This window comes from Mugil cephalus, chromosome 9 (assembly GCF_022458985.1).
Source record: "Mugil cephalus isolate CIBA_MC_2020 chromosome 9, CIBA_Mcephalus_1.1, whole genome shotgun sequence".
NCBI classification, from domain to species: Eukaryota; Metazoa; Chordata; class Actinopteri; order Mugiliformes; family Mugilidae; genus Mugil; species Mugil cephalus.
In genome coordinates, this window is record NC_061778.1 from 12,299,557 (window position 1) to 12,319,258 (window position 19,702).

The 19,702-nt window shown below is 46.3% G+C and overlaps 1 protein-coding gene across 1 annotated transcript in view; it reads left to right on the forward strand.

Annotated features, from left to right (window-relative positions):
• The window catches only part of arhgap35a (Rho GTPase activating protein 35a), a 59,145-nt gene that overhangs the window by 33,531 nt on the left and 5,912 nt on the right, over positions 1-19,702 (forward strand). The window contains exons 2-5 of the mRNA XM_047593236.1: positions 3,701-7,547; positions 12,502-12,643; positions 17,664-17,741; positions 18,926-19,057. Of these exons, the coding sequence (XP_047449192.1) occupies positions 3,819-7,547; positions 12,502-12,643; positions 17,664-17,741; positions 18,926-19,057 (4,081 nt within the window). The 5' untranslated portion in view covers positions 3,701-3,818. The remainder of the gene's footprint in view (positions 1-3,700; positions 7,548-12,501; positions 12,644-17,663; positions 17,742-18,925; positions 19,058-19,702) is intronic.

Genomic DNA, 19,702 nt, shown 5'->3' on the forward strand with positions numbered 1-19,702 from the left:
GCAGATCCTAGCGCGGGCCCTAGCCTAACTTTGCCTCGGCCCCGCAACAGCCGAGGGCCTCGACGCGCTGGTATGTGGGCGGACATGCGCACCAGGCGCGAGGCCTCGGGGTGAACTGGGAGACTGTTTGCCTGGCTGTAACTGGGCTGCTGCACTCTCGTCTAGCTGAGTGCAGGCAGTGGCTTCTTTAAATGAAAGAGGAAATGTATTCACCAAATGACTTGATCTATTGTGTATGAAACGCTGCACTTAGCCTGCCAGTAGACGTGCCGTCGAAACCGGCTGAGTTGTGCAGTTGTTGTGTCATATATATTCAGTGTTTCTGTCAGTTTGAGTTGGGCTCGGCAGTCAGTCAGAGAGACGTTTTATTTTATTTTATTTTTTTCTTCCTGCGTTCCTCTGCTGCTGTTGTGTTCTAAACCAGTGCATCCTCGCGTCGCTGAAGACTGAGCTCTGCCTCGCAAAGCTGTCTGTTTGCTTCTCGTTTTGACGTGGCGCTCGGACGGACGAGGAAACGACAGGAAAACCTGTATCAGGTCTCTCTTGTTTGCTGTTCCCTTTGAGGATTCGTAAAAATGCCACGGCACTTTGTTTCACACATAGAGTAACCTGTGCTACGCTGCAGTGACTATGGCATAGGACCGTCACAAAATACTGTATGAACGTTTACATAACGCACAAAAATTACAAGAAGCAATAGGTGCAGATGTGGGTGCGTTAAGCCTGGCAAACCTCCAGGTTTATATATAGAGTTTCAGGGTGTTTGACTGTATTTAATCCAGACACATTCGCAGCTGGTCACAAACATGACCTATTTCACACTTGACATGATCATCTCCAGGATTCGGACGTGTGCAACTTTAATGCACGATCTCGTGTGGGGCATTTGCACTAATGTGGTTCTGCGTCAGGGCTCCCTCACTTCTCTGCTAAGGTAATGCCCTCTGTCAGCTCAGCAGACAGCTACTTCAAGCATGTCAAAGCAGTTTACTCTGCAGAGATACAGTTCACAGCAACCTTTGCTGTAGCACAGCTCACACACCGACATGAAATCCCTTTTGGTTGACTCAGAAATAAAAATAATCCTGAGTAAATGACATTTGCCCTTGTGACGGAACCAAATTAAAACAATGCAGATTGGAAAGGGGCCACTGACGCATTGGCAGCTCCAGACATCCGAGGCATCTATTGGTGGACTTCATTTTTATCTCTGTGAAGATGGCCGGTGGGTGGAAGAACAGCTAATGTAGACACGGCATATTAAAAAGATGATTAGCAGGCAGAATGCATGTTCTGTTAAGCCGGTGGACCATATCCAGGGGCAGGAGGGCATGTTTTTTTTTGTGGCTGATTGCAGTTAAGGCGGCCTGCTCTGTAATATGAACATGACTAGGTCAGGACACAGGTGCTGTTTTAACTCGCCGTCTCTATAGACACCACACTGCTGTTCTTCTCATCTAGTCAAGGCTGTGTAGGAGAGTATTTTTTCAAGGGAATGTGTTTGTTGATCGCAGGCTTAATACAGATGTGGGTGAAGATGATTAAAAAAACAAAAAAAAACAAATCATCTGCACTGTATGCTCTCAACTCACATACAAATACGTTTAGAGTACTTATATATATATATATCAGGTATAGCATTTTGACCACCTTCCTAGTATTGTGTAGGTCTCCCTTGTGCCTCCAAATAGTTCTGACTCATCAGAGAATGGACATGGGCCTTATGAGGATGGTGTCTATCAACAGGAACAGGGGGAACTTGGGTCCTGTGGGTTGAGGCGAGGAGGCCTCTGTGGATCAGGCTTATCCCAGTGCATCCCACAGATACTTAATCAGTTTAGGGTCTAGTGAATTTGAAGGCCAGATCGACATCTTGTGCTGCTTTTCATGTTTTTTGAGTTGGTCCTGAACCATTTTTTTTATGTGTCAGACTGCATCCTGCTGGGGGTGGCTGCTGCCATCTAGGAGTGTCATTGCTGTGGGGTGGAGGTGCCTGGTCTGGTCCCAGTTTCCCAGCAGAACATTGCGTTGTCTCAAGACGGTCAATGTTATTTACTGTCAGCGGTTGTAATGTTGTGGTTGAACGGTGTATAGAAATATAATACAATGTGTACAATATCAAATCATGGGACATTCTTTTTGATATAGATTCCCTTTTCTGCTTGCAACTGCGTTATACACCTGGTGAAGGACAGGGGGATGTCTTGCCTCTGTAATGATAATTCAACACCTGATTGAAATTTAGTTCAGTGAAACCTGGGATTTCAATGCTTCGCCTTAACTGTCAGCTTTGAAAGTGGTGGTTCTCAGCTTTTCAAATAGGAGCCAGCGTTGCAGTAAGAAACACTGTGTTTAGAATATCCAGTAGACGATACATGGCAGGTGTGAGGCTGCCTCTTTTTATCCGCTGTGTGTTCAACTGTCGTGAGTTTCTTACCCCTCCTACCGTTCCCTTTTCCTTGTCTCCCTCTCTGGTGTAGAGGTATTGGACTTTGAAGTTCATCTTTGCAAATCCGCAGTCCTCTGTCGTCTGACAAACTCAATTCGGCGACAACGAAGGCTTTGTCTGCTTTTGTGCTCCCTGTCAAAAGACGTATTCATGATTAATGGTGGTTTAAATGTCTGTTTTACTACGGTACTGCCTCAGTTATGACATGCAGGGGGGTGGTCTCGTTCTCCAAGCCCGTGGGTGCTGGCTGTCGTGCGGCTTTGGAAGATATTTGGTGTTTACAAATTGTGCCGTCAAAAAGGCCATTCTGTAAAGAGCAACCCCCATTCAGTATCCTCCCTGTCTCATTAATTTATTATTTATTCATATTTACTAGTGGAATAAATTATATCGAGATTGACCAGTCACTTTGGCCTCCATGTTTATCCTTATGTGCACGGGTCTTTTTCTGGCTAGCTCTGCTTCAATTTACTGTATCTGCTTAAGGTAAATATGTATGACATTAGTGATGGTACATCAGCCAACTCTGTTCTGTTTGGTGAGAAACATAGGAAAACATGTTTTTGATGGAGCCTAGTCAGCCAACAGCACTGCACCCTTTTAAAATGCAGATGGCTTTCCCTAGTTGGCCAATTAGTAACTTTAGCTCTGGAACACTTATCTGCTTTCATCTTCTTGTGTGTATATGTGTGTGTGCGTGTTTCTTTTTGGGTGCGGGGAGCTTAGTGTGCCTGTTTCCACAAGTGTGTAGTGGTGCTTGTGTGAACATTTATATGTCTGTCTGCCGCGATATTGAGAAACCCACCTAACTTTGTTCTAACGTAGCTGGCAGTGAGACAACCTACCATTCTCTTAGATGTCAGAAGAAAAAAAAAAAGCATATCGAGTTTCAAGCCAAAACGCATATCGAGCACTGCAGACCTGGCAGCGTTAACATTAAATGAGTTAAACTGGAGAAAATTTGCCTTTAACTGAACTACAGCTGGGTTAAGTAATGTGCAGCATTCCAGCAGCTTTACTGTTGACCTCAATCCTTTCAGGAAACATTCAGTGGAGAAATAGGATCACAGATTAAACATTATTAACAGAACATGGGCACATAGTAGGAATTTAGATAAAAGACACAATAGCTCTTTAATAATAAAGCCTATCATTGGAGTTTTTAGGATTTCACGAAAAAATTAAATATATCTCCCTATTCTCTCTCTCTCTCTCTCTCTCTCTCTCTCTCCGTCTCTCCCTATTATGCAGGTCCAGACTCCAGCCCAGTGAGCTCCCCTTGCATGGAAACCCTGCTTCTTTGGCAGCCTCCTCCACTCCTTAGAGCTTGTGGCCAGCATGGCAGGATGAGCCTCTGCCAGCGACGATAATGGCCAAAAAGCAAGATCCCCGGGCGGCCATCTACAACCTGGTCGTGGTTGGGCTGTCCGGCACGGAGAAGGAGAAAGGCCAGTGTGGTGTGGGCAAGTCCTGTCTGTGTAACCGCTTTGTACGACCAAGTGCAGATGACTTCTACCTAGACCACACCTCCGTTCTCAGCACCAGTGACTTTGGAGGACGTGTGGTGAACAATGATCACTTCCTGTTCTGGGGTGAAGCTGGGAGGACAGTGGAGGAGGGGCCAGAATGCCGTATGAATGTGGTGGAGCAGACGGAGTTCATCGATGATCAGACGTTCCAGCCACATCGCAGCACGGCGCTCCAGCCTTACATCAAGAGGGCAGCTTCCACCAAGCTGGCCTCGGCTGAAAAGCTGATGTACTTTTGCACAGATCAGCTAGGGCTGGAGCAGGACTTTGAGCAGAAGCAGATGCCCGAAGGCAAGCTTATGGTGGATGGCTACTTGCTCTGTGTGGATGTTAGCAGGGGCATGAACCGTAGCTTTGAGGACCAGATGAAGTTTGTCACCAACCTCTATAACCAGCTAGCCAAAACGAAGAAGCCTGTGGTAGTGGTTCTCACTAAATGTGATGAAGGTGTTGAGCGCTACATTAAAGACTCACACACCTTTGCCCTAACCAAGAAAAACCTACAGGTGGTAGAAACATCAGCACGCTCTAATGTCAATGTTGACCTAGCCTTCCTTACACTGGTTCAACTAATAGACAAGAGTAGGGGAAAGCTCAAGATTATCCCTTACTTTGAGGCACTGAAACAGCAGAGTCAACAGATTGCCTCAGCCAAAGACCGCTATGAGTGGCTGGTCAACAGAATTGTGAAGAATCACAATGAAACATGGCCAACTGTCAGTCGCCGTATGCTCACAGCCCCTGAGTACAAGGAATATGTTTTTCTTGAGGGGACAGCTAAAGCCAAGAAACTGTTCCAGCAGCATGTGCACAGACTTAAGCAAGAGCATATAGAGAAACGCAGGAAGGCCTATTTAGCCACTCTACCACAGGCCCTGTCTATATTGTTACCAGAGCTGGATAAGATAGACCACCTGAGCTGGTCTGGAGTTCAGAAAGTCCTGGAGACAAAGAGGGATTTCTCTCAGTGGTTCGTAGTGCTAGATGATACCCCTTGGGAGACTACACTACACATCGATAACATGGAGGATGATCGTATCCCCCAGGACCTCCTGGAGACCCCAGCAGCTCAAACTATCTATGAGACCCACCTGGAGCAGCTAAGGAATGAGCGCAAGCGAGCTGAGATGAGATGGGAGTTCAAGGAGAAGCTAAGTGTCTCCCCTTTCATCACACCAGGGAAACCATGGGAAGAGGCCCGCAGCTTTATCATGAATGAAGATTTCTACCAGTGGCTTGATGAAAATGAATATCTGGATATCTACAACAAACACCAGAAGGAAATCATAGACCGGGCCAAAGAGGACTTTCAGGAACTGCTTCTTGAATACTCTGAGCTCTTTTATGAGCTCGAAGTGGATGCAAAGCCAAGTAAAGAGAAAATGGGAGCCATTCAGGAGGTGTTGGGCGAGGAGCAAAGATTTAAAGCCCTGCAGAAACTACAGGCAGAAAGGGACGCTCTAGTGTTGAAGCACATCCACTTTGTATACCATCCCACAAAGGACACCTGTCCCAACAGCCCCCACTGTGTGGACAGTAAAATAGAGCAGATACTTGCCTCCAGATTCCCCACCCGCTACCCATCATCAGACAGTGCACGGCTGGATGGAGGGAGGGCTGAGCGGATAAACCTTGTCATCCTCGGGAAAGATGGGCTAGCCAGAGAGATGGCAAATGAGATAAGAGCCATGTGCACCAGTGATGACCGGTACGTTTTAGATGGCAGGATGTATGAGCTAACTCTTCGTCCTATAGAGGGAAATGTACGTCTGCCAGTCAATTCCTTCCACACACCAACCTTCACACCCCACGGTTGTCTATGTTTGTACAATTCAAAGGAATCACTCTCCTATGTTGTTGAGAGTATAGAGAAGCTTAGAGAATCAACTATTAGCAGAAGGGAAAGGGAAAACAGCTTAGCCCAACTCCCGCTGTCCCTCCTTCTGGTCACCAAGCGGGGGGTGGGATCCATCGGGGACATTGGGGGGGAGACGGCTCAAACTCTTATACAACAAGGTCAGCAGGTGGCCGGAAAGCTTCAGTGTGCCTACCTAGATCCTGCCTCTCCAGGCATGGGTTATGGCCGAAATGTCAATGAGAGGCAGGTCAACCAGATGTTGAAGGGCCTCTTGGAAACACGAAGGAACACGGGGAGCAGCTCCCCTCCGTTACCTGCTCCATCCTCTGCCTTCAGAGACTCTCAGTCCCAGGCGACGCTCGACGCAGACCTGAGGATAGTCATGTGCCTGATGTGTGGAGACACGTATGACCTAGACCAGCTACTTGCACCCTTCCTTTTGCCACAGCATTGTCGTCCTGCCTCAAACCTCAGCAGCGGCACCTCTGTGGTGCTGGAACTCAGTATAGGTGGTCAGAGGCAAACTGTAGAGCTGTTACTGCTCTCGTTCCATTCGTCATTCTCCCTCCGCAAGACAGGGCTGGTCCATGGCTACATCACAGTGTACTCTGCTCGCCGCAAGGCCTCTATGGAGACATTATGCGCTTTCCTCTGTGAGGTCCAAGACATCATCCCAGTCCAGTTGCTAGCGGTAGGGGAGAGCCAGATGGAGCTGTCAGACTCAGAATCAGCTAAGGAGCAAGTCAGTCAGGGAGAGGAGCTGGCCCATGAAATAGAGGCCAGATTCAACACAGTAATATGTGGACATGGTGGGGTTGTTGGGGGACTACATAAGATTGACCTTTTCCAACCCTTCTTTAAAGAGGTGGTAGAGAAGCGCACAATTGTTGAGGCTTCACACACGTATGACAATGTGGCTGAGGCATGCACGAATGAGAGCATCAGCCCTCGCTGTGGATCTCCCAGTCCTGTTAACGTTCTTTTGGACTCAGAAGACGATATCGACCCATCCCCACCTTACTCCAGCCTGAGAGATGACAGCAGTCTCAGCTCCCACCTGGCAGGCTTCAAGCTGCCAGATCTAGATTCAAGTGATACGTTCTCTGTCATTTCTGACTTCAGCACATTTGAGAGCAAACTGAACAACAAGGTCCCTCCACAGGTGAAGCCTAAGCCTGTCCGAAAGTCTAACCTCAGCTCCTATGTGGACTCGCAGGGAGGCACCAACCGGCGCTCCTTGCCTCAAGCTGTCTCCTGGGCTCCCGGTAGCGATGGTGGCTATGATCCCTCCGACTACGCGGAGCCAATGGATGCGGTGAGCAAACCTCGGCCCACAGAAGAGGAGAATATTTACTCTGTCCCTCATGACAGCACACAGGGCAAGATTATCACCATACGCAATGCCAACAAAGGTCACTCCAATGGGAGCACTGGTGGAAATGGATCAGACAGTGAGGCTGACAGCAGCTCGCTGGAGCGCAGGAGAAAGTTGTCTGCCATTCGGGTAAAGCCGAAGCTTTACAGAGACCGATCCAAACGGCTTGGGAAATTCAGCAATTTTAGGACGAGCTTCTCTATTGGCAGTGACGACGAGATGGGTCCACCCAAGACTAGCCAGGACGAGGGAGGAGCCCAAAAGGACAACTTGATCGAGGAGAGCGAGGATCCGAAAAGGAGGAATATTCTCAAGAGCCTGCGTAGAAATGCGAAGGTTAGTGTTTGTGTGTTTGAGCAAAGTATGAGTGACATAAAAAGAGCATTTTAATAATATGTGTCATTGTATCTAATCCATAGCACAGCACCCAACAGTTGTTAATACTACAAGTCTTTAAAACATTGAGTTTTCTTATACCATTGGCTTGGAAAGCCTCCTTCTTAACGCAAAACACTTGTATCTAAGCTAGCACAGCAGTACAGGATTTGGTGCATATATATATATATATGATTTGACGTCTGCGCACAAGTGAATGTATTTGTGTATGGTTGCATAAAATATCCAGAATCACAATTAGTATATTTAGTTATTGGCTGAGACTGAACTCCTATTTGCTTTGAATGAATTGCTGTATTTATTTTTTAGTCAAGAATTACTAATGAGTTCAGTAAAATGTCCCTTTTCTCTGAAGCTAAGCCCAGTGAAAACATGACACACTGTTCGAGTTTCCTCTCAAAGCATGTCTGCCATATTTTCCCCCGACCACTCTGTGGGAGATCTCTAAACTAGCCAGATCATCAGATGAAAAAGAGACAAACTCCACTCATTAAATTTCTATACCAGAAACAGAAACTCTTAATGGATAGGAGCAGAGCCACAGCATGTGCGGTGCCATTTTATCTGTTTGTGCACACGTGTATTTCTGATTGCATCAAGTCTCTCATTTTATGAGAGCTTGCACATTGGATAGTGGTGTCATGCAAGATCCTGAAAACATCAGCCTCCATCTTACAGCACTTTTTATACATGAAAGGAATGAAGCAAATATTATATCCAAAGTGAAAACTGTACATTACAAATTTGTGCCCCAGTGATTGACTTTAAGTTAAGTCAGCGTTGTTCACTGTTTCCCGTTGTGATACTGCAGAGAAGTTTGAAGCTGGTCAAAATGCTCCTCCCAATTCTTCCCTGTCAGTTTGACTGTTTTTGCTTCCTTCCTTTCATTCTCTTGTATTCAGTGTTTTTTTCCTTTACTTGCTGATTCTTACTTTTTCTCCTCACATTCCTGTGACACTCTTTTTTTTTTTCTCCCCCCTCACAACCCTCTGCCCATCATGTTGTCCTCATCTGCAAGAGCTTTTGTTTCTCTCTCCCTCCACTCCTGTGCTTTTCCATTACGGGCCTTTGTCTCTCAGCTGTGCGCTGGTGATACTTTTGACCTTACACTGTTGGGCTTATCAGCCTGGTATGCCGTTCACTCGCACACGTGGTGCGGTACAAAAAAATGCCAGCTGAACAGCAGTTACAGCTGTGTATGTTGTGCTTCTGTGATAATTACCGTGGCTGTCAGTCGGGTGGAACAGGAGGTGTATGATTAATGTTTTCACACACCCAGCTAGGATGTCCAAGTACCTGCACGGAGGCTTCCTCCTCACATAGCTCAACTGTCTACATTACATTATCTTGTACTTAATGCGGGAAGTGTTTAAGCTCAAGTCAAACAGTCGCGTGGTGTTTTGTTGGTCCGACAGGCTGTAAGTGAAATGGACAGCCCGGTGCAAGGCTTTTACGCAACCTTGTGCTCCCGCCCTGTTCTAGTCGAGGGTGTAAGACAAACGGGAGGTCGGTATCTGTCACGTGACGCGTTATAAACCTGCACATTTCAAAAACAAATCCCCAAGAACGTCGCGAGTGTAGATCAGTGTCGTCATCATTAGTCTAATTAGTGCCTCTGATTTGTGCCCTACAGCAGGTCTGCGATCTGGATATCCACATTACAGCCCATTATGGCTTAATTGTGGTTGTAACAAAGCGATCAAGTTCCATCACCTATAATCTAAGCAGCTGCCTCCAAGATAAGAGTTCATTTTCAATCTGCTGCAGTCTGAAAATCCCCTCAGGATGGCATTTGTATTGACTGATTCGTTCGTCTCAGGCAGATGTTAGTAAAGAACCAGCCATTCCTGTTCGTGTCTTGTCAGGGCCAACACCGAGCCTGAATTTCAGCTGCGTTTAAGGTGAATGTTTGGAGGTTTATGCAATGTAAACATTTTCTTTCGACGTGGCCTGAGGATACTTGTCCGCCGAGTAGGAACAGTAATTGAAACTATAGGTCTCTGAGCCCATTTTAAAATCCCCCTGTGCCTCAGGCAGTGACCAACTGTGCCTGTTCTGGTCACCCTCCCTCAGTGTAGAGGCCGGAAACGTTTCCTCTCTCTCCCCTGCAGCTTTTTTTTTTTTTTTCAGACCTCCTCAGCCAGCAAGAGGAATGTTTTAAATTCCTCGTTTACCTAGTTTGCCTGGTGTGCTCATGCGAGAAAACAACAGGGAGACGGTCAGAGGAAAGGCGAAAAACGCAGTCGTGGAAAATGGAGATCGAGAGAAATAGCTATTATGACAGAGCTGTGCAACGGCTTTGTGTTTCAGCGTCCTGCAGCGTGCCGTGTATGTAAACGCTCACCACGGTGTCTGTATGTTATTATTAAGGATGTGTTCTGTTTTTCTTTTGTGGTAGAGGTCTGTTTTGTCTTCTCAGCGCTGGCAACATATCCTGTCTCAGTCAGCAACTAAGAGGAGTGGCCAGAAGGCAAAACTGCAGGGGGAGAAGACAGTGAGAGAGGAAAAGTGGGTGCAGGATTGGGGGGGTATAGAGACAGTCTGCTACACTGAGATAGGCCACAGATATACAACACACTCAGTGTGATAGGACAGAAATAAATTATGAGCTGCTACTTGGAGTTGTAACCGCTCCACTCATGTAGCATCACATCTATTATTATTATCTGTTTATTTCAAATAAACCCTCATGCGGGTGTTTTGTGGACTTGTGTGAAAACCACGGATACACACTTAGCACGTACAGTACGGATGTTTGCACGATGAGAAAGGGAGTGACGGAGAGAGGGACTGGACTTGGCAGCTTGAGGAGTTTTAACCGCAAGAGAAGGAATTCCAGTTTCTGTTCATGTGGGGCTGTGTGATAGTAACTAGTGAACAATGAGTGACTGGCTCGGAAAGTCCGCGGTTATTTAACCTACGTGATTCAGCTCTGATCCAGGTCCCATCAGCATTGTTAAATGAAGTGCAGACTCTTCCAGTAAGCCAGCGAGTGTAGCACTCTTATCTCTTGACATTTTGTTTTTTTTTTTTTGTCACTCCATGAGTGAAGTAGCAACTGTGTCCTTTTCCTGCAGTTAATTATAGAAGAGCATCCTCGCCAGAACAACATGAATGATGCTGGATCTTTGATGCCAATAGTCATATATTTAAAAACAATATATATACATACATTTATTATTTTGTGGATAATACATTCAGAAGTAAAGATATTTAACAGTTAATACGGTTTCAGTATAAAATTGTTAACGGTAAATTACGATAATCTAAATATATATAATATATACTAGTAATTTTAAGCAATATACATAGGAATTCCCAAATGGATTGATCTGGCATAACATTATGACCACGTTCCTAATATTGTGTAGGTCTCCCTTGTGCCTCAGAACGGACATGGACCTTCTGAGGGTGTCCTGTGGTGTCTGGGATGTTGCCATTGGGGGGCCTTTGGGTCCTACAGGTTGAGGGGAGGGGCCTCTGTAGATCAGGCTTGTTCCAGTGCATCCCATAGATACTTGATCAGTTTGCGATCTAGTGAATTTGAGGCCAGGTCAACACCCTGTGCTATTCTTCATGTTTTTTTTTTTTTGTTTTTTTTTTTTAAGTTGTTCCTTAACAGCTTTTGTGTGTGCCTATGTCAGGCTGCATCCTGTGTTATAGTGTGCTATAGGGTGGGGACTGTTCTGGTTTAGGTGTGTGGTGCATGTCTAAGTAACATCAACACGATTACCAGGTCCAGAAGTTTCCCAGCAGAACATTGTATTGTCACAAGGTGGTCAGTGTTTTTTACTGCTCCTGTTAATGGTCATAATGTTATGTCTGATCTGTGCATGTATAATATTTGCATATCAGTCAGTAACATTAGCATTCAGGCGTATTGGTAAGTCTCCCATAGGTAGGAGCTTAAGGAAGGCCGACGTACTGCAGATGAAGAAGAGTAAAGTCACTAAATGTTCAAACAACAGCCACTGCGGAAAAAGGTGCAGGTGAGCCGCTGTTGATCTGGCTTTAATGAATCTTCCTTGAGTGCCACTGCGAGCGAGCGCGCGCGGACGTGCTATCGAAAATGTTGCGGAGTGCAGTGAGGCCGGTATCTGGAGCAGAGGGCACCCGGGTTTCTTCTCTATAATGAACACTCCTCTGCTCCTTTCCTGTGTCTGTCTGTCTGCCGGGCCTGAACTACACCCACAGTCTACGTGTCCAGCCAACCATGCACCCCTGCCTCACCACCCAGCCAGTCAGGGCAGGGCCTCCGCCAGGGGAGGGGAGGAGGTGGGGGGTGGCGGCAGGGGGCGGAGGGGGGGGGCGCTGACAGACTTACTAGAGATCCAGGCCTCGGGGGCCTTCAAAACATTCCCCCTGAACACCATTAAAGCGCAATACAATTACTGCTGATGCCTCAGCCATACGGAGAGGCAGGCTCAAAGTGTTGCACAAGTGTATTTGAGATCTCTGAACAGGAGAACAACACAGGCTTGAAAGTAATTAAACAATGAATAAAGGAGTGCGATTATGTGACAGCTGCAGTGCAGTAGATAGAGGGCATGAGAAACAGAGAAAAGAGAGAAGATAAAGACATCGGTGCGATGGAGGAATTGATGCATATCTCGCCGATGCACAGAACAGGGCTCAAGACAGGAATGTATGATTACTTATCAGATCGACGTTTTAAAGAATGTGCGGGATGGGTGTGTGCATGCGTGCGTTTGTCGTGTTGCTCAGGTAGCTTGCTTACATAAAAACAGTCACTTTTAAACGAGGTCTTCTGCAGTTCCCAGAGCAACGCTTCTGGGCCCAGTTTTTAAAATGTGCGGCCTTTGTGTGCGGCGCCGCTGTCAGTCAGTCTGAAATAACCTTGACGTTTCTTTTCTGGTCTTTCCCCCCCCACCAGAAACCGCGACCCAAGCCCCGTCACTCCATCTCAAAACCCATCGAAAGCAACTACTTCGGCATGCCGCTGGTCAGCGTGGTCACTCCCGAGAGGCCGATCCCAGTCTTCATCGAGAAGTGCATCCGCTTCATTGAAACGACAGGTAAGAACTGTCCAGGTGTCATTTAAGTTGAATAATATCTAAGAATCCAGTCTCTCTTTGCGTGTGCCTTCATTTAATTCCTTCTCTATTATTTTTTCATATCTTGGCCCTCTGTTCTGGTGGGATCGTTACCTACTGTCAATGAACCGCATGCAGCTTTAGTCTCTGTTCCTTTAAAGCTCAGTGAGGTCTGAGCTGTAGACTTTAGAGGTCACCTATGCTGACACAAACCAAGGATGTGCTATTTGATAAATACAAGAAAACAAGGTGAAGCTCCTGGAGATGAATGGATAAAGCAAGTGTCTTTATTTCTAATTTACATACATATCATTAACTATTTCCCATAAGCTTCAGTCAAACCGCTCCTCCTCCTCTTCCACGTCCTCTCTGGGAGCACAGATGTGGTTGGATAGTCTCTTCTAACCTTGCTACTCTGTTGCCCAGATGCCAAACCCCCTGTCAGGCTGTTCTGGTGCCCCGCTGCCCTGGGACTGCCAGCTTGCCTCTCACTCTGTCACCAGCTGTTAGACTGAGCCCGAGGCGACTTAGCACGGGGTCGGCTCTCGCGTTAAGATATTCGCACACACACGTCTGTGTTCTTGGCTGGGTCACAACTAGGACTTTAGACACTGAAATCATGAGCCGCCGTGAAAAGACATCAGTGCAACTGTCTGTCTTGAAGGTTTGTCCTCATGCTAGAGTAATAAGGCTTATGAAACTTACATCTGAGGAATGTCTAATAAAGATTGCGCACGCCGGTTGCTCAACATTCTCGCAGTACCTTCCACAACGTGAGTCGCATCCGGGCAGGGGAGTTTTGTCAAAACATCGCTGCTGCTGCTGCTGCTTACCGACAAGCCAGTGCATTCCTCTGTAATCTCTGTCCTGATTAAAGACTCTGTATTTGTGGATTAACCGTGGCCTTATAAAACATCCACCTCCTTCCTCTGCGTAGGAGCGCGGGGGCAAAGCTCCAGATAACAGGGCACCGCGTCAGATTTCACCTCACCCCGTTCAGACGTTAAGTGGCGCGGTCGCGGCGGTTGCTTCAGAGCAAAGGAGGGAAACGGGTCGAACGTGCGTTTACATACGTCTCCCTCTTATCCTCACTCCCTGCTTTTAGTGTGTTTCCTAATCCTCTGTTTCCTCTCCCCTCCTCTCTCGCCCTGCCCTTGTTTCACTGCTTCTTCCTCCTGATCCACTCTTTGGAGTTTTTCATCCTCCCTGTCTTACTGTCACCTCTCTCAATTCACTTTATATATTTTTCTCTGCCTGTTCCCCTTATCTTTTCGTTCCCCCGTTCATCGCGTCCATATGTCCCACGTGTTTTAGCCCAGGGGGGGGTGGGTGGTGACCAGATAGTGTTTTGCCCCTCAGCTCCCTCAGTTCGATCAATATCGGGAGGTAGGAAATTGGAAGAATACTTGGTCTCAGCTGTTTTCCCAGTGTTGTTTGCGCAGTCTCACATGTACCAATATAGTATTTGAACGCATGTCGTACACAGCTGCACACCCACAAACAGAATATCTGAGATGGAAGGGGAAATTGAGACACAATGTACTATTTAGTTTTGATTGTAGCCGCTGTAAGTCAGACTTTACTTATCCCCTATCTGTGTCTATAATCTCTGCGTATAATGGCACACGGAGGAAATTACTTTACCGCGCTGACACCGTGTTTCTCGCTGCAGCGTGAGCTGATAATGACTGACGTTTTCAAGCTGACCTTGGTCTCGCCGCTTTGACCTACATCCTTCCCTTTTCCGTTTACCTCAAACCAAAATACTCGTAGCCAACTTAAACCCAAACCCCATCTTCCTGCCTTTATTCTAGGTTGTGTAAATGTCACGGATAATCCTCTAGTCACGTAGATTTTGAATGTACACTTTGGGGCTTTTGTTGCCACATTTCTGTCGGTGCTCAAGAAGGTAGTGAACGCAGCGTCTTAATTATCTGTTTTTGTACATTCTATGATAAAGTCTCCTCTCTTTGTTGCGTCCCTTATCCGTGCTTCGTAACTCGCTCCCTTTGTCCTTGAGAATAATAAGAACGAAGGTGGTTATTTTCTGTTATTTTCATGCATTTCGAGCTTGCAGAAAAGCAGACATATAAAATCAATCCACAGCGACGGCCGTTATCTCTGCTCGGCTCCGACTTTCTCTCAGCGCGGTGAGTTCTGCTCATGGGTACCGAGGCGACGAATGCGTGTTAGCGTGTGCAGGCATTATCTGCTGGCCGTAGGAGCCTCCATAGCGACGAAAAGGGCAGCACCCAGCGACTGCCTGTCTCCATGGTGAACTATGAAATCAGCCTCTGGGCTGCTGAACCCAGAGTGGGGCTTGGGATCTGGGCTGGAGTGGTGTCAGACAGTAACGCGCTGCAGAAACGCCACCGGGTAACTGCAGGAGCGTTTATCGCGCTGTCTGAGTTTGTGTGATTGCAGGTCCGCAGGCTTGTTTTTGGCCACTTAAATGCAGGTGGAGGCTGAGATGCAACCAAAGATGGGTGTTCTTACGCTATTTCTACGTGTATGTTAGGGCTGGGTGATATGCTGGTTCATGCTGAAAAAACGTTTTTAATATACCGGCACCACCGGTACTGCTTCTGAACACGCATGCTGCGACTGCGTCACTGCGAGGCGTGGTGATGCTGCAGAACAGGAAGACGTGTACCAAAGAAAGGTGCCGTGTTGGTTGTTTGTGTTTTTTCAGGGTGACCAGACGTCCCCTATGTCTGGGGAGAGGCTCCATTTTGGGGCTGTCCCCAAAAATGTCTCCAATTTTAGCTTTTAATGTATGAGGAAAAAAAAATTGCACTCCCACTACATTTATTACAGTAGGTTATTACGGTAACGCTGCTATTTACGTTATTATAGAATAAATATATATAGAATATATATAGAATAAATTTGTCAAAATAAATGAAACTGAAATTGTCCCATTTTTTTCACTTAATTTTATCTTAATTTTTTTAATTTATTTAATTTTTTACCCGGGTTGTAAATTTTCCCCGGATTTCCACATCAGCAGGCTGTGATAACACGGGGCCATGCAAACCTGTTTTACTACTAGCGTGGGATTATTCAACAATATTTACTCGCCATCACAGTAAAATAGTCCATCTGTAATCAATCTACTGCATTAATTCCTCTCTGAACTAGTTGAAAATGTGATAATGAACATGTGATAATGAATGAAAATGCCCAGCCCTAGTGTGTGTGGTCCATCAAGATAAAGGCCCAAAGAGGTAATACAATTAATGATTTATTTCTCCTAATATTCATTTATGATTCGTTGTCTTAAAGTGGCTTAAAGAACAGATGCAGATAAAACACATTTGCTCATCAACTATGATCTCAAGAAGTTTGACCACAGAGGAAGAGGACACTGTTCAGTTTCAGAGAGCTCCCCTTTCTAAGCTTTTCCTGTAAATTATTTTCTTCACCCTCTCAGAACTTACTTTTCTGCCCTCCCCCTGCTTCCTTTTTATTATTTTTTTATTTTCTTGTAACCTCCTCCTACATTTGATGTGTTTTGTAGTTTTCCCCTCTCCTTATCTTAATCCCTTTGTTTTTTCTCTTTCACTCTTTCATCAGTGTGACTCCCACTCCTGTGCCCCCCCCCCCCCCCCCCCCCCCCCCCCCATCCTTCACTATCGTTCTCATCCTCCGGTGCTCGTCCTATTTTGCCCCCCTATCTCTCACTCCCTCACCCCACCTCTGCAACGCTCCTCTCTCTCTCTCTCTCTCCCTGTTTTCCTAGTGTCTGGCTAGAAAAGCTTTTGTGGATAATTGATTGGTAGAAGGAGGAGATCGATGTTGTATGCCTTGACTGAGAGCTCTCTCATTTCCTCCCGGCCTCTCCCTATCTCGTCCTCTTTTTTTTTTCTGCCACTCCCTATCTCCCTCACTCCCCGTGGATTGCTCTTTGTCTCCCCGAATCACCAGCAAAGTGTGAACGAATGGAGAATTTCAAGGTTGGAAGGTGGAACGCTGTCGTTTTGTAAATTGAAAAAGGAAATATTAATGAACCAAACTGAAGTGCCCTGTAATTTACACCAGCTATGCGCCCGACTCTGACTTATTTCCGTTTGAGTTTAAATGGTGCAGAATTTTAAAAAACTCTGTCTTAGTCTGCAAGGTAGTTCTTTTTTTTATTTGGAAAAGCAGTGAAGCTAAAAATCAAAGTATTTTCTGCTGCTAAACCATTTTGAAAAGGTTTCTCATTCCGGCAAAATGAATATGTATCGGCACAGCTGGTTAGTATTTGTCAGTTCAACCAACAGATAGCTGATCGAATTAAAAAGTTATGAAGTACTTATTTAAAACTTCCAAACTGCCAATGCGATTATGATAGACGGTTACTGCTCTAAACAGATAATGAGATCCAACTTGCCTCCTTAATAAGTATTTAATTGGAGTCCTCAGTCATATTGCACCAGACTGCACCTGCTGTGAGCCATTAAAAATCTATTTGCAAAAGTACGAATTCAAACAGGAAGCAAGGGGAACCGACAGGTAGAAGTGTGTGAAAAATAGCAAGTTGTTGTATTCGTGCTCATTTGTCTTGTTGAGTCATCCCGTGTGCGTCTTCGCCGCAGCCTTATTTATTGGTGTTTGATGACATCCTCCCTCTCTGTGTGTGTGCGCGCGCGCTCGCGTTTTTCATCCGTATTTATTTGTCCCCTCTAAACTCTAAATCAAATCTCTTTCGCTATGTAATACATCCAACCTCGGAGTTAAACATCCTCTTAAAGATCCGCACTTACTCTCGCCTTTTTTCTAATTTCGTGCCGCTAAGGTAGCCTCGAATTGTCACGGCGCACCAGTGGGCCCTTAGCAGACCTGCAGGAATGCTTTATGGGTTTAATAAATAGTGCTAATGGTGTGTTTAGATGGCGGGGGGGGGCCGTAAGCACATCCTGCAGTAGCCATGCCCCTCTTGAGTGCATCTCCACAGACGTATATGAGAAGAACACTGACCTTATAACATTTCGCCGTTTCTCTTGCCTCTTTTCGCCAGGGCTGAGCACCGAGGGCATCTACAGGGTCAGCGGCAACAAGGCGGAGATGGAAAGCATGCAGCGGCAGTTCGACCAAGGTTTGTAACTTTCCTCTTACAGTACTCGCATGTGCGTGAAAGGAAAGGCCGCAGAGATATGTGCGCGTGTCCCTTCCTGAATCCCCCCGTAATTAACCAAGGAGCATTAATTCCAGCGAGGGAATTGGCCTTCACTTCCTTTTAGACCGCGGAGCTGCCTCCTCAATCGTCGACCTGCCCTCTGTGTGCGCCTCCTCACACGTGTACATGCTCCCCCAATGTGTGTCTCCATGCGTGCGCCTGTCTGGTGTGGGCAGTTAATTGCCTCCAGATTGGTTTGGTTAATGAAGCATGTAGCTGCCGAGATAGATAGCAGAGGAAGATGGGTGTGCGACGTCCACGCCTGGTCGGGGTGAAATCCAGCTCGGGTAATCGGAGTTGAAATCCTGCATTGAATCATTGTGAGTCTCCGGCCGGCGGGACAAGACAATTACAGGTGAAACTACAGCGCAGGTGCCTCACAGCCGTGGCTCTTCATCGGGCCCTCTGAACATTCAGATAACTCATTACAGGAGAAAGCTATGCACTTGGAAACTCGCGAGTCAGTAGCCAACCTCGGTCTGTTCAAGAAGAACTCTCAACCCGTAGCTGTAGTACTTTTTCTCTGGCCTCTCTTCTGTCTCCACGCACTACCTTCGTAAAGTAAAAAGTTATCAGAAAATGGCTTTTTTTTTTCTTTTTAATTAAGCCTCTCACTCCTCCACACATGCTGTCTCTGCCAGAGTGGTGGTGCTCTGTATTGGTGTCTGTCTAGGCTTTCTCTTCACTCAGATTAACTTTATAATTGTCGTTCATTGTCCATTTATTTAAAAAAAAAACAGAGTTTATATTTGTTATTCAGTTTTAACAAATAAACTTTGAATTGAGAAGCGCACGCTTGTCTCAAAGTTGTGTGCACGACTGAAAACAACTACAAAAAAAAAAAAGAAAGGTTATTATCGTTCATGGACACAAATCTCAAAGAGTATCAGCCTAACTCTGCGTTGTGGTACCTTTGTGTGGTTTGTTGTGTCCTGGATTGTCTGATACTATCTCATCACAAACTGTAATCTGTGAATTGCTGTCGATTTGATTTTAACTATAAATCTCTTATACAACAATATATTATTTAATCAATGTGATAGTGTGCTGTGCACTTTATTTAACAAAAAATCTCTTTATAACATTACTTTTTTCCCCCCTAGATCACAGCCTGGACCTAGTGGAGAAAGACTTCACCATGCACACAGTGGCAGGAGCCATGAAGGCCTTCTTCTCCGAGCTGCCCGAGCCTCTGGTGCCCTACAGCATGCAGGGGGACCTGGTGGATGCCTTCAGTAAGTCCTGGGGGCTCTGGTTCGAGGGGGACGAGGAGGTGCCGGGGTGCCGGGGCGGGGGGTGGGCAGAGCTCTTCTCCAAAAACCCGAGGTGTATTGGATTTTGCCTCAAATCCTTTTCCCTTCATTGTAACTTTTCTTTAACCTAACAAGCAAAAACTCCTGCAATCCAAATCCATCCATGGGGAGAATTGGATTTGCCACTTGGTAAGGAGCCGAGGGAGGAAGGAGGAAGGGATGGAGGAGAGAATATGTAACGCTGTGGGAGGGAGGACACGGGGATGATTGCGCTCGGTGATGGAGGGGTGTGGAGGCGCAAGGGTCCGGATGAAGTCATGAGAAAATGGCCGTATGAGAGATAAACGGGGGTGCCACGCACTTCTCCACAGCCTCTCTTTTTCTTTTAGTGTCCTGTAATCTGTCAGAATGGAGATTTAAAGCATAGCTTAGTCTTGCACCGTGCCAGAGAGATTTACCCCCCCCCCAGCCGTGAGGCTGCTGTCACTCATCGAGCTCTGCATCCGTGTGTGTGTGTGTGTGTTATTTTTTCTTTCTTTAACGGCCCTGGCGAGACCCTTCAGCCGTGACAGAGACCTGATAAAGCTCCTGCAGTCTGTGCCACAATAGAGGAAAAGAGGAGAGAGT